Here is a 16,772-nt window from a genome sequence, read left to right on the forward strand (position 1 = left end):
AATATTAAAAAAAATCACAATTAAAATAATATTTACTTCGATATATACTTTACTACACTGTTTATTTATTCACAATGATTGAATGCTCTTCCCCTCATCAGTGTACACAAAAAATGAATAAAATCACGACGAATAAAATTTGATTTTTCTCTAACAAATATGGAAAACCTGTGAATGCTGGTGCTTTCAAATCATGGAACGTACGTTTTTTTTGGCAAAATCCTTGGCCAATCTATGAAGACGTTTTAATTCAGGACAATTTCATATATTCAGAATAATCCAGAATTGCCGTCTTTCTTGGTCGATAGGTGTGGGTTGAAGCTTCTCTTATTATAAAATTTTAGGTAAACAATGTTTCCAATATGGAAAATCACAAGATATTTTGATGGAAATTGTATCGGGATTTTTTTTTACATTCCCCCGGTATCTTATTCCTTGATTGAGTTTTTGCATATAATAAATAATGAATCTTGGTGAAAAGATAAACTATAACATCACTCTCTGATGACAAGTTGTTTTTTCTTTGGTAAGCGAATACTTGTACGTGTAATATTTCAGAATTTTTCTTTTTCAGTAACAGATACGATTTCTTTCGGAAGAACAGCATGCAAGAGCTTACATGCGGTTGGCCCCTTTAAAATCATATATTCTTGATCTGCAGACTGCAAGATTCGTAAGCATGTGTTTTTTGTACAAGTTTAAAAAGTTATATTGCCAGATGTCAGGGGGAATTCCCATTTTCCAATCATTTCTAATTCAGCTTCTTTTGGGGGTTCATTCTGAGTGACAGATGTTTTGATTTCTCGCGTTGAGATAATGATGCCAATTGATCTAAGCCGATGAATTGCTGGTAAATGTCTGAAAATTTCACGGATATGTCAATCTTCTTCAGTGAAATCTTCGTGCTTTTAAGTCGTTTTACTTGTTTTCTCACCTGGTGAAAACTATGCACATAGTTTAAACAATGTTTTGTCGTCTTTGCATTTTGCATTGTGTTTTTACAATGATTTGAAAAATCAAGCAAATCGGAAATAATTTCCATATTTTCATCCATGGCCTTTCTTGCTGATTTCATTGCTTTTGCCAACTTCTCTAGATGATCATTTTCAAGGCTATCTAATTTTTCGATAATTTGTTGTTTAATTTTCTTTGTTTCCCCTGTTATTTCATCGGCTTTATCTTCAATTTTGGTTCGATTTTTTTCCTGACGGTTCTTGAATTCATGTAGATGTCGATGAATGTTTTCTATTTCAGACAACAAAACATCATCTTCTCCTCCTTCGTCTATCAAGTCAGCCTCGTTTTCGATCGTGCCTTTATTTCTGCATAGCCCGTGCTCATCAATGCTGCATACGACACAACAAGAAGTTTTGTGATCATAACAAAAGACCTCTAATGGTCTTGAATCATGCCTTTCACAAACCATCTCTTGTTGACCACCATGCACTAATTTTTCGAATTCATGCAATGGAATGACATCATGGTGTCTTGTAACCGTTCCACGTTTATGATATTTTGCACACATTTTACATAATGGTTCCATACAGGTCCTACACATCTCATTGGCTTCTTCTTCTTCGTTGTCGTTTTGGCACGGTTTGCAGTGTTTCAGGGCTGCAGTACCTCCGTTGTCGATGATAAATTCTACGGCAGGGTTTTTCGGAAAATATTCCGCCCATTTCTCCGGCTCCGCAAACTTTGCTGGATTAGGAACAAATTCACGACAGATTGGACAATGGAATCCCATTAACGATGCTTTTTTGGACATTGCTGCCACAATATGTTTATGTAAACAATCCTGACAAAAGGTATGTAAGCAAGGAATGTACCTTGGAGTTTTAAATGTATCAAAGCAAACGGGACATGCCGTTATATCCTTAACATCCTCAAAGAAGTCCTGTGAAGCCATTTTTGTAGTAAATATTTCACTAGGAATTCAGAGAAAATCTACTTTCGATTTAGCTTGACATTTCTTCTAAATTCAAGTCGGTTTTACTCTTCCTGGTGTGATTTATATATGACAACCCCAAACGAGCGCAAGCACCCTGAAATATCTTGTCGGAAATTATCGGAATCACGGGCAGAATACCAGTGATACTTAGGGCTGGATTCTTTTTACTCCAATTCCTTGTGTTGGCTTCATGACTGAATGGATTTTAATTTAAATATGTACGACGTATTTCGTAATTGTCATGTATCTATGAGTTATCTATCTCATAATATCAGACCATTCGAATGAAGAACATTGAGTACATTTTTTATTGCATTTTACTGAACTATAGAGTGTTCTTTTCATCAAATGAATAATAATTGTTGTTGAAATGTTGCTCATTGTTTGAGAATCAATCGGGGAATATTTAATTTTTACGATTTTATATTTTCCGTGAAGAAGCAGTCGTTAGATTTTTATAAAGTTTAGGAATCTAGCGTAGGTAGGGCTGATCGAACTTTATCATTGATGTTAATTTTTAAGGCTTGAAAATTTAATCATAAGAAAGTAAACATTGAGCACAGGCGCTTGACGTTTTTAACCTTTCTTTTCATAAATAAAAATATCCTATATACTATGATAATATTTTTTTATGAAAAGGAAGGTAAAAAACGTCAAGCGCCTGTGACTTGAGTAAAAATTGGATTTCAGAAGAATTCAGACTTCTTCTACAATGCATTGTATATCGTTCTTGTACATCTTTGAATTCTCTAAACTCGACTCTTTCAAGTTTTTTTTTAAATATCAAAGACACCTTTAAAAAATTACGCATTTCAAATTAATACTCTAAGGACTGATACTGCCCCCCAAAAAAATGCTTGGATCGATATATATTTTTAAACCTATTTTGATTATAAATGATGTCACCCATTCCTGCATTCATGTTTCAACTTGATAAACTTTACAATTTTGTTGAATCATTTTTTGTCACTTTAAATACCATTATTGTGGAAACGCTAAATATAAGATAAATACATACGCTCTTAAACTTTTTTGTAAAAAAAAAAAATTAAACATAAGTTGTTTTTTCAAGAATTTAATAAACTTAAAGTTTATTTGTGTCATCTGTAATGTGAAATGAATTCTTATGAACATCACATTTGTGAAATTACCTTTATATTGTTCATGTTAAAAATAGCTTGAATCTAATAATATATTACGTGATATATATATATGCTTTTCAACAAAAAAGATCCACTTTATCTTAAGAACTTTCAAATGACTTAAAGAAAAGATATGAAAGTAAATATCTAATTCTAAAATTAGTTTCCGATTAGTTCTTTTGTTGAAGACATGTGTTAAAAAAAGAAGTAGAAACCCCTAATCTTTTTATATCATTCTTGTAGATATTGGAGACAGTGAAAGAGAAATATACAAACATGCTATGTAAATTAATAATTTGAAATCTATAAGACAAAAAATGAGGAACTGACTTTTCTCTGCCTCTTTCTAGTTTTTTTTTTAAAAATCAAACGTTCGTACATATAATAACAACTTCTCATCAAAAAACTTTAATTACTGCAAAAAGTATATTAATATTTATATCTATATGATACTGAAAGTAAATACATGTACAAGTATTTCTTTTATATATTTTATAACATTACTATTAATTTACAATAAATCATTCTCCATTTGATATTTCTTTTTTTTCAAAATTGACATGGATTTCGATTTCAAAGGAAATATTTTTAAAAATTGAACATAATCAATTATCAATTAAATGACGCACACTTGACAGTCTATGAGTGCGACGCGTTGTCAAGGGATGCTTACTCGCCCATGGCACCCGATTCTACTTCTGGTGTTTTAAGAGGGTCTTTTTTGCGCTGCAAACTATTTGTGATGGCCATTTGGGCTTGTTTCTATCCGTTATCTTTATATTGCATTGCACTCAATTCCTTTTTATGTAAGTTCTATGAACGATATAATGACCTTGTCAGCAAATACAATTACTTATCACTGAGTCAAATGATGACTGATGTTTTCATACTAATTGTTAGTCCATTGTTTGTACACTGAATTGGCGACAGATTTCTCCGTCATTTCCAGATCATGATGGGGAGCACACGGCGGGTGTGACCGGTCAGCAGGGGATAGTCACTCCTCCATGGCACCCGATCCCACCTCTGATGTTTTGGAGGTCCGTGTTTGCTCTGCTCCTATTTTGTATTGTTTTATTGACTTTTGATCTTTAATACTGTTCGTTACCTTCATATGCTTCATCTTTGATATCAAAAATTAATTGCTGAAATAAGACCATATTACAATGAGCCTGATTATCTAATACTGTGATAGGGAAGTGGAGATATCAGAGTGAATAATTTTTCAGAGCCTATATAATGCTTTGAAATTGATGGGACCCCATTATTACTTACACGAGGAATTATTTATCTTGTTTAATAATTTCGAATTATATCGGGTATCTACTTTAAATAACTATATATATTGTTTTTCATGAATGTAATTAAAATCTCCCTGACAATTACATTCATGAATAGTAAACTATAGTTTTTTACAGTAGTAAATTAAAGCTAGTTCCAAAGTTCTTACTACAGTAAATCAAAGTCGGGTTTGTAAATTAATGTTCGCTGAAGATTTTATGAGTTTTGACAAAAAATATCTTAAAATGTTAAGATTTGGAATCAAAACGTAAACATAATTCCACAAGATTTTATAAAGTTTATCAAAGTATCACTTTGATGATGTAGTTTTCCTATAGTAAATCAAAGTGTCAAAGTAGTTCTATTGTTTTAATCAAAATTGCAAAGTTTTTACAATATAGTAAATCAAAGTTCTAAAGTTCTTATTAAAGTTAATTTATAAATTAATTTTAAAAAAATATTTAAGGTTTTATCAATTTTGACTAAGAAATACTTTCCTATTAGTAAATCAAAGTCTAAAATAAATCAAAATTTCAAACTGTTTTTACCATAGAAAATCAACGTATCAAAGTTTAAACTATGGTTAATTAAAGTTTAAAAGTTTTCTCTATAGTATAGAGTCAAAGCACCAAAGTTTTCAATATAGTAATTTTAGTCAAAGCACCAAAGTTATCAATACAGTAAAGTCAAGGCTCCAAAGTTTTCAATATAGTAATTTTAGTCAAAGCACCAAAGTTTTCAATATAGTTAAGTCAAAGCTCCAAAGTTTTCGATATAGTAAAGTCAAAGCTCAAAAGTTTTCAATATAGTTATTTTAGTCAAAGCACCAAAGTTTTCAATATAATAATTTTAGTAAAAGCACCAAAGTTTTCAATATAGTAAAGTCAAATCTCAAAAGTTTTCAATATAGCTATTTTAGTCAAAGCACAAAAGTTTTCATTATAGAAAAGTCAAAGCTCTAAAGTTTTCACTTTTATTTACTATAGTACTTTTTGATAGAACATGCAAATTCTAAATAATGTGTATTTGCATAAATGATCTATTTTTTTACCCTGTTTACTTTAAAAACACATTTTTTTGTGATAGCATAAGCAGTAAAAAATTTAATTGCATACTTCAGGCCGTCCAACAAGCGACATCAGAATTTCAAGACAATGATAACTAAGGCGATTTCTTGAGAATCATTAACATCTTACAATTTACTAAAAAAAATATATATATATAATAATAATAAAAATAAGCAGAGGGCGTATGTATAAATAGTAAAATATTAAATATCCTCGGGGACGTACTGTATATTTGTGCTGTGCTTAGTTTTGAAACTTAAGGACTTTAAAGTTTCTATTTATAGAATCCTCTAAGACATTAAATATTTGGCAAGACATTTTTTGAAAATAAGGAAATTCCAAAATATATTTATAGGTTTAAGTGTCTTTAAATAAAACGTCACATGTTCCGGTAAAATATAAACCACATGCACATTCCACGTACATCTTGTACATGCGCAGAAGTTTGGCAAATCTACCAGATATTGATCAAATCGAAAAATCTTAAGGTAAGAAAAATATATAGTTTTATATTTCTTTTTATATATCATACAATTTTTGTTTATCTTTATGGACTATTATTATGCTATGCTATTTGTACATTATGACAATGTCCAGACTGATGCTAAATTTAACTCATACAAATTGACCATATCCTCTGATTAAAAAGGAATTTAGATTTAAAGTTTTAATATAAATTGAAAAATTTATAATGATCTGATTTATTCTTCATTATTAAAGTTATTTTGAAGTTTATATTTTTTCATTACTAAGATCTTCTTAAAGTATATGTAATTTGTTCATTTTACAATACAAACAAAATGCTCCAAACAAATCTAACTCAGATATTACGTAATATATGAAAAGTATGAATTGAATTGTTTTATGAATGCTATATTTAATACTATTAAATATAGCATTCATAAAACAATTCAATTCATACTTTTCATATATTACGTAATATCTGAGTTAGATTTGTTTGGAGCATTTTGTTTGTATTGTAAAATGAACAAAGCCTCGTTCCAGACGCTTTTGTATGATAGTGAATCGTGCGGATTAATTAAACATCTAGATTTCTTAAATGCACCTTAAAAAAAATCAATTCCAATACATTTCAATATATTTTCTCTGAAAGGCGAAGCTTCCAGGATCTTATTAATTGTATCCAAAAAAGATTTATTTTCTTATCTAGTCAATTTTATTTTCGAATCATAAAAAAATTAATGATTCTGTATTTTTATTTTAGTGATAACTGTTTTCGTAACTATTTAGATATATCCTAAGTACATAAAATGTAGAGATTATATATAATTTTACATTGAACATTTTGTCTTTTCGCGAAATTGTATCTTTCTATATTTTTGTACTTGTACAAAGGACAAGATAGAGTAACGACTGACTTTGGCTCCTTATTTGATGGAAAACACTGGTAAAATTGTGATAGTTTGCTTTAAGGAGGCTAGGGGATCAACAAATTAACCACCAGATATAACTTCATTTTTAAGATATGATATCTTAAGCTGTCAATTATCAATTGGCAAAGAAAAAAATCATTAATTTTAATTTTAAAATTTAATCATTTTATTACATATTTATATGGAGCTCTTCTTCTAAAGGAGATCAAAATAGCCTAAAAATGGCCACAACCAGTCAGCTCCTTTAAAACCAGCACTTATTTGGCTTCAAAGCTTACATAGAGGTCAAGAGAGGATGAAGAAGTGGGACATTTTTCCAAATTACTTCACTTCTGGAGAATTCAAATTTGGTAGATAGGCAAGCTTGTGCTCTATGTTTTCCGAAACAAAATGTGCTTTAAAATCGATGAAAATTTGCATAAAATCGAGAAAATTCGAAAATTGACCCTTTTTTGACCTCTCTGTGACCATTGTATTTTCCAAAACTTAGAACCATTACTCATTTTGTGGCATTTTTGTTGACAACAGGTTTTTATTGATAAACTGTTGCATCATTCTACAAGACACGCAAAATCAGGGGCCAAACAGAGGTCTTAACTTATCTTGTCCTTTCAAATGTACAAGTTAAAAAGACAAAAATAAATAGATCGTATATACAAATCGTATATTTGATTATAGATAGGCCGTCGTTTTATTTCAAAGAGGTCTTGCATATGAGTGTATTTTTATGTAGATATGTGATATAATTTTTTTGGCAACATTGATGATCATGATAGCTTGTCTAAAAATAAAATCGACTCAATCAATTCACACTTATTGATTTTCAATACCTATACATTGCACACATGGCACCTAGAAATCTTTTTTTATAGAAATTATTTTCAAAGAGTTTAATCAACCGTGCTGGTATATGCTGTCTGCATTTGTCTGCAAGTGTTCTTTCAATGTATTTTAAAAAATCAAATAACTGATCTCTAAGCGCACGAAATTTAGAAATCCTGAAAGAAAAACTATTTCAAAATTATTTGGATTGTTGATGTCAGGCAATACGTCACATGTGGACAAATGTTCAAAATCATTTGCCAAGTCTGGAGTAACCTAACGCCAAATATACAGTATATATATCGATTTTCCTATTATACGTATCTATACAGCTGTATTTTAAAATTCGAATATTCAAGAACCCATTTCAAATAGTATAATTGAGTAAATTTACATGAAAAGAGAATAATAACTATGGGTTATTACTCTTTGCAGATTTTTGAAAGAAAGAATAATAGCTGAAAAATTGAATTAAATTTTTCTTTGGCTGGGTTTTTTCGGGTTTGTTTCCTTTCTGTCTATATATATCTTTTGTTTTGTTTTGTTTTGTTTTTTTTCAAATTTTATACATGTTGAAAAATCAGTAATTACGAATTGATTGAGCCGAAATTATTTTTAGAAAAGCTTTGGATTTTTTGAATTTATTATTATTATGTTCTTTTTTTTTAAACCGTGCTAAAAGTCATTTGAAATTAGATATATTCTTCTTAAAGTTATATGGTTATATTAATGATGGATTTCGCAATATACATCATGGCATATGATAGTTGAAATTCTTTTTTATACCCCGGGAGGGTATATATATAGTGATCTGTATGTCCGTCTGTCTGTATGTTACGCTTTGGGGTACCCATCTCTTATCCGTAAAATCCTCTCATACCACTGAATGAAATTTGATGAGACTTTCACAGAATATTACATATTGCCATTGTGCACCTCCTATTTTACTTTTTTGATCCGACACATATATATTTTGGGTTTCCAATAGCAAAGCATGGACACTGCCATTATATTCATATGGGAGGCGGGGGTATCATTTACTGAGCTCTTTGCTCATAGTACCTCTAGTTACATTTGTTTTGAGCGAAGAAAAATTTTATTTTGTCATATATATGTATATAACACTCTGAATGCCATAATCCTATGAAAGGGAAAAATACAGATTTTTACAGAAATGTGAAGATGCCAAATTTTGACGAGTATTCAAAATCATTTGCCAAGCCTGAAGTAACCTAACGCCTTGTATATATCAATTTTACTATATTTATCCACATTTCAAGTTACAATCCGGATAATTGAGAACCCACTTCAGAGAAGTATAATTGAGTAAATTTATGAATGGAGAAAATTAAAATAAGTACGGGTTTTAACTGTTTGCTGATTTTTTGAAAGAAAGAATAATAGCTAAATGTTAATTTCAATTTTTCTTTGTTTATTTGTTTTTCTTCGATTATTTTTAAAGTTGATTTTAATTTTTGTACATGTTAAAAATCAATTAGTAAGAATTGATTGAGTAGAATTTATTTTTAGAAAAGCTTTGGGGTTTTTTTTTGGAAGGAGGGGGGTCATTCTTTCTTTTCTTTCTTTCTTCTACTTCTTTTTTTTTTTTTTTTTTTTTTTTTTTTTTTTTACTTTTATTGCACCTTGTATTCTTTCTAAAGTTATGGGATAACATTTATGAAGGATTTTGCAATATTATATATGATGGCATCTGAAAATTGAAATTCCTAAGTTTTTTTTACATCTCTCTCGAGCAGAGAAATTATATATTTGTCATACATATGTACATTTTGTTCATAAAAAGTTTAAATGTCTTACATACATGTCTGCGTAATCCTATAAAAGGACCGGTGTAACGTTGAATTTTTAACCGGGTTGAAAATTGACCAGGGGGTCATTTTTCAACGTTGAAAACTGAGACCAAAGGTGTTGAATTTAGAACCTAGTCCGTTGAAAACTGAGCCGGGTCGTGGAATTATGATCATAAAACAGGTTCAAAATTCAACAGTATAAAAACGCATATTTATGACTAGGTTTGCACAACTGTGATTTAATCCATAGGTCTGAGGCGCCGTTTTGGTATTTACTGCCAAAAAGTTATATCACCTGTTTGAATAGGTGATATCACCTATTCAATTGGTGATATCACATATTCGAGTAAGTGATATCATCTATTCAGATTTTGAATACTAGTAGGTGATATAACCAATTAGAATGGGCGATATTACTTATTCGAATAAGTTATTTCATGCACCTATTCAAACTTAATATTAGGTGATATCACCTATTTGAATAGGTGATATATCCATATCATTTTAAAAATGGATATAATTTATTCGAATAAGTGACATCACCTATTCAAATTATGTATGAAATAACAACGGCTCCCAGGACTATAGGTCCCTAATTCTTATTTACGTTCACTTTCGTTTTATAACTTACTAGTATCATTCTAGGAGACAATGGATTACAGTTTTGCAATTAATTTTAAGCAATAGTAGTTTGTTTTGCTCACAAATATGAAAACTGGGTAGTCCGAATTTTTTTGGTTCCAGTGGTAATCTATATATTATAGGCAGCATTCATTATTTATTGTTGTAAGAAATTCAAATAGGTATTATCACCTATTTGAATTGGTAATAACACCAATTCAAACTGAATAGGTGATATCACTTATTCAAATAGGTACATGATATTACCCATTCAGCACGAATAGGTGATATCACGTACTCATTTCCAATAAGTGATATCACAAATTCGAATTGGTGATATCACCTATTTGAATAAGTGGTATCACCTATTCGAATAGGTAATATCATCTATTCAATTCCAATAGGTGATATCACCAATTCGAATGGGTGGTATCACCTACTTGAATAAGTGATATCACCTATTTGAATCACCTATTGGAAATGAAGGTGATATCAACAATTAGAATAGGTGATATCACCTTTTCGAATAAGTGACATCACCTTTTCAAATAGGTGATATCACTTATTGGTAGTAAATACCAAAACGTACTCATACATAGGCGTCGGGAACGGGGAGCAGAATCAGAATATATATTTTTAAAAAAACTTTACATGACAAGAAGAAAACACTTGCTGTAGGATTCAACTCAAAATTTAGATACACCGATGACGTATGATCAAGTAACAATAGTTAGTTCATATGTCGACTCGATATATCCCAGTGAACTTTAAATTAAAGTCACCACTAAATGTGCCACAACTATTTCATGTTTGGAAGTTTTACTGACTATGGAAGATGAAGGCCAACTGAGACTTTACTGTATAAGAAAAGAAATGATTTCTTTTTCTTCTTTTCCAAAGTGAACTTTCCTTATTTGTAAAGTAATGTTCCGCTATTACCTGTTTATGGTATTGCGAGTAAAAAGTTGCATAAATATACTTTTATGTTATCTAAAATGTTGGTTTCTTTTTCTAAACCATGTCATTTCTGTTCGATATACTAGTAATATAATTCCTATTCGATTAGTTGTGAGTCTTTGCGAAAAAAAAATTTTATTTATCGAGAATTCATCACCTTCAAGTTGTTATTCTAATCGAAAATTTGTGTTTCCTATTCGATAGTTTTGTCATTTCTATTCGATAATAAAAATGATTTTTATTCGATAATACCGTATAGCGGGATTTCTTGGCGGGTGTAATATTTGGCGTTTTACTTGCTCAAAGGTATGCCATTATTTTGGTGCAATTTATTTTAGCGGACACAGCGTTTCAGCTCTTTGCAGATTCACACTTAGAAGAGAACTTACTATTTTAGCGATTAAAATTTTAGCGGGCTACCATTAAAATGCCAAAATTAGCACCCCGCTAAAATAACCCGCTATACGGTAATGTAAAACGTGTCATTCCTATTTAATTGAGTTTACGACCAGTTCCAGTTTTATCATATTTCCCAGAACGCAATTATTGAAAAAGAATAAGAAAAACATCGCATACTGTGGAATCATCAATGTTCGTGGGGGACCAATGTTCGTGGATTTCGTGGGTCACCTTTATCCACGAATTTACATCCCCACAAACATTTATTTTGTCAACATATTTATTGATTGAATCTTCTGTATATATGAGTTACCCACTAGATATGTCCCCACGACCCAACAAAATATTGCTTACCCACGAACATTAACCCCCACGAATTAAAATGATTCCACAATAGAAGAGATAAAATTATGCAATAAGATAAGAAGTTTATCGAATAGGAATCGTATTTTTCGAATAGAAATGGATGCTAGTATGTTTTCGAACAACAACTTTATTGCATATAAACCAAATAATTATCGAATAAGAAAGATAAAATTATCGAATAGAAATGGCAAAATTAGCGAATATGAATCGCATGTTTTTAAATGTGAATGACATCGAATAGGAAATGCGTGTTTTCGAAGAGAATGATATATCAATATGAATCATACTGTCACATTTCCTCCAGTGGGAATAGGAATTCATCGAACACAAATTACAAATTATTGAAAAGAAATAACAACTTATTTAATAGGAATCACATATTATCGAATAACAGTGGTACTTTTAAGAATAAGAATAATCTCATTCTCAAGATTATGCTCAGAAAACGATCAATTTTTAGGCCGAGGCAGGCTACTGCACAGATAAGTTTGTTACAGGGATTTCACCAACCTTATTTAAAGTCAGCATTACTTATATCCAATGGTCGGTATATTGATATTTTTTACAAATATAACCTATCATTGGATTAATTTTGACCGATGTGTTTTATTCTAATTTTTCGGCTATTAATTTTGTTAATTTTTATGTTGATTTTGACTAGATGGCCAGGGATGTTCCGACCACCTGATCAATATATATAGGGCGGCTCACTTTCTAGACACCAGATCTCCAGGATTTTTGTTTTATGCCCTTTTCATAGTTTTGCAGTTATTTATGGATGCTATGGATTTAAAAATAAAGTTGTCATGTTTGAAGATAACTGAAATCGTGCACAGATCATAGTGTACATATATACACGGGATGATATGTTTATTTCTATTAATCTTGAAAAGGGAAAACATTGAAACCGAAATATAAATATAGAGATACTGATAAATCCCGTAAAACAACTTCCCAGTTCAAAAAATGTTCAAACTCTGAGATGGGGTCAATATTCAACAGGGTCAATTTTCAACTTGTTGAGGTCATCAGGGATAAGAAAACAAAATATGAAGCTGTTGAAAAATGACCCGGGTATAAATTCAACGACTTTCGGTCTCAATTTTCAACGGAGAAAAAACACCCCCGGTTCAATATTCAACGTTGAAAAATGACCCCCGGGTCAATTTTCAACTCGGATCAATATTCAACGTTACACCGGAAATAAAATTTTACAGAGATGTGAAGCTTGTCTATTTTTTAAAATCTTTTTCAACCAGGTACGATATGCAAGATAATCTGATTTTTCATCATGTTTCAAATTAAAAAAAATCAAATAAGTTTGAAAGGACGATATGCTGAAACGTAACTTACAAATTAACATTGTGATATCAATTTATTCTATTGATATCTTTATTTTTATAATTTTTATAATAATAATTATTATAAATTGTTATAATGGAACTGTAATTAAAACATTTTATTGTAAATTTTGATGTGTAATTGTGTATGTTTTACGTATTTGATAATTTAGGGGTTTTTTGTTTTCAGAAATGAAGCTGTTAATGCCCGGAGTCACTAAGGCATTTTTCTTCCATATCATCATATCAATTACATGCACTTCTGCACTTCCTCTGCATCTTGAGGCAAAAGACGTTTGTGAGGAAATTGGAAAACAAACTATGCAGTGTTGCTTTCATAACAGAAAAAATAATAGAAATAGAGATATCTGTTTAAGAACTGAAGAAGAGACAAGAAACACATGCTACGAGTTTCAAAATAATTCGAAAAAAAATCTTATGAAAAAGTACACGGAGTTCGTAAATTTTAAAAGTGATAACTATATATCAAAGAAAATTGTTTTTATCTGTACAAACGTTTGGAAGTATTCAATAGATATTTCTATTCATAACTCATTTATGGACAAAAATACAATAAAAAATGGTTCTAGAATGGCAAACGAAACCGAAACAAATTGTTCTGAAGGTTTAAGACAAATATTTTTAGATGCATTCAAAAATTTTATTTAATCCTCTCTGCTTAGAATTTTTTATGTCAAATTTTAAACGAAAATTAAAAAATAGACCCCATTTCAGAATCTAGTAAATGTATGTACATTAACAATGAAACAAATTATACACACCTTTTTAAGGCATGTTGTACATACAAAATTGATTCGAGATAAGAGATGATGTAATTTATATAAGGCGAGGAAAAGAGATGTTGACTTCAGTGTGTTAAAAAAAATCCATGGAGAAACCTTCAAATGATTGCGAGAAAGAGAAATGTTGATGTCAGCGTGTGAAGAATAAAAAATTCCACAGAGAAACCTTCAAATGAATATTTATTACGATTGTCCGATATACCGGTATAATAGACAAGGAGAACATGGCGGCTGTGCCCAGTCTTAAGGGGATGCTTACTTCTCCATGGCACCTAATCCAACCTCTGATATTTCTGGAGATTCCTGTTTGATCTGCTCCAATTATATATTGTTTCTATGAACTTTTGAGTTGGATATTAACTGTTCGTTTTCTCCATATTTCAACTCAGCATAGTGGAATATGAAGCAAAAAAAAGAGAGACACACGGTTAAAAAGACTAGATGAAAAAAGGGAGGATCCACAACGGAGATGTTTAAGAGATCCGTGTTTACACTGCTTCAGATTTGTAATGTTTTAATGGAATTTTGTGCTTGGATATTGTTCGTTATCTCCATATTTCAATTAAAAGGTCAGATTGGAATATGAAGCAGGAAAAGAGGCACAAGGTGAAAAAGACCTGTCAGAGAAGAAAAGGGATGATCCACCTCAAAGGTCCGTGTTTGCTCTGCTCATTATTTGTTTTCAGAATGGACTCTAGTGCTTGAATACTGTTCGTTATCTCCATTTTCGATGAAAATTCGGGGATGAATAGCACGTGCATACAGGAACACTTAAAAGAAATTGGTTGTCAAGGCATATTTGTGTGCATGGCATTCTGTCTACTGTTTGTGCTTAACCGTTGACAACATAAAAACATAAGAAATTCAAACATCTGGCGCTCGGGGAAAAAACTGGAAAGAAAGGAAAAACTAAAGCAAAAAAAAAAAAAGAAAAAAAAAACAAAAAACAAAACAAAACAAAAAAAAAACAACAAAATAAAATAAAACAAAACAAAAACAGATCAACAAAAACAAAAACAAACAAACAGCCAAAAACAAGAAAAATAACAGATCACAACAACAAGAACAACAACAGAAGGAAGGTAAACTTCAAAAATTAAACATGTTGCTCTCTTACTTCAATCCTCCTTTTTGACATACCTACCAAACAATTAAGTGCATGTTATAAATACATGCAACTACATACAGATACTTGTACATTGTCCATTGAAAAGATGATATTTGCCGATTGTGTTTGAAAGTTGGAAGATTAAACTTACACCAGTAAAAATACATAAAAAAAATTGCTTCTTATCTTTCTTAACTTTTTGTAATCTAGATGAATTTGACGATCAAGGAAATTTATTTAGAAATTCTATCAGTATATTCATTCCAGAATTACACGGTTTACGGCATTTTATATTTCTTGCAGACTTGTTTTTAAGAGACAGATGCAAAAGCTTACGAATAAAAAGAAAATGTAATCTTGTACTGTGAAATCCTACAAGTGCTTTGCAATGGAAAACAAGTGGAAAGTGGTGCAAATGTACAAAAGACGTTCTATAATAGGCATGCTTTCTATATGTAGTACTGTAGTAATCAATTTGAATGTACATGTTTGTTTTAGTATTGCATTTGTAATGTTTCAAATCAAATGATAATAATTTATATAATTATTTTGTTTCTTTGTTATTTCTTGTTTTTTTTTCCTTGGTGTGTGTGTAACTTCCTTTTGTACTGCAATACTTCATATATATCATGATATATGAACTATTTTATTTCATATGTTTCTTATGTCAATACTATATATCCTGGTGAGCTTGAGATAAAAGATACCACAGAGTCTGACACATTTGTTTCATATTTGGATATTTTACTTGAAAAAGACGTTAATAGTAATCTAACAGCAAAGCTCTCTGATAAACGTTTTGACTTTTGATAAATTTTTGATAAACTTTTCTGTCGTCAACTTCCTGTACTTGTAAGGCAATATACCCTCATCACCTGCATACGGTGTTTATATATCTCAGTTGATTCGATGCGCAAGAGCATGCTCTACGTACGAACAGTTTCTAAAACGAGGTTTATTATTGACAAACAAGTTGATGAAACAAAAATATCAGCAGTCTCGTTTAAAGTCATCATTTCGTAAGTTCTATGGTCGATACAATGACCTTGTCAGCAAATACAATTTTTCATTGAGTCAAATGCTGACTGGCGTTTTTCATACTAATTGTTAGTCCATTATTTATACACCGAATTGACAACGGATTTTTCCGTTATTTCCCAATCATGACAAGGTGCACACGGCGGGTGTGACCGGTCGGCAAGGAATGCTCACTCCTCCATGGCACCTGATCCCACCTCTGATGTTTTAGAGGTCCGTGTTTGCTCCGCTCAAATTTTGTATTGTTTTATGGATACTGTTCCTCATCACCATACATGTATGTGTCATGGAATCATACTTAATGGTACATGTTGGTACATGTATGTCTTCATTAAAATACCATTTGACTTCAACTTGTAAAATGCAGACATCAAAAAATAACACAATTCAGTAATATCAATATCTTGATCAATGTTTCTAGCATCTCATTATACCTGGATTCTACTATATGTCTACTGATAATTTATACACGCAAAGGTCTGAACAAGATCAATGTTTTAATTGATACCTGATTAAAAAAAAAAAATCTTCAAATGTGAGCATTATTATCTGTCATTATTAAAATTCTTATTGGTCTTATTATTTTTCAAACAATGGTCAATATTCAACCAAATGATTGCCATGTTTTACAAAATGTTCACTATAAATTAGACAATTGAAACCATTGAAACA

At 30.6% G+C, this 16,772-nt stretch overlaps 1 protein-coding gene across 1 annotated transcript; it reads right to left on the reverse strand.

Annotated features, from left to right (window-relative positions):
* Window positions 1-751: 751 nt before the first annotated feature.
* Window positions 752-1,909, reverse strand: LOC134236656 (E3 ubiquitin-protein ligase TRIM56-like). The gene has a single exon (XM_062718829.1). It carries the CDS (start codon window positions 1,907-1,909, stop codon window positions 752-754), a length of 1,158 nt encoding a protein of 385 aa, XP_062574813.1.
* Between the last annotated feature and the right edge of the window lie 14,863 nt (window positions 1,910-16,772).

This window comes from Saccostrea cucullata, unplaced genomic scaffold (genome assembly GCF_032062105.1).
Source record: "Saccostrea cucullata isolate Sc308-1 unplaced genomic scaffold, CSIRO_AGI_Scuc_v1 ctg443, whole genome shotgun sequence".
Classification (NCBI taxonomy): domain Eukaryota; kingdom Metazoa; phylum Mollusca; class Bivalvia; order Ostreida; family Ostreidae; genus Saccostrea; species Saccostrea cuccullata.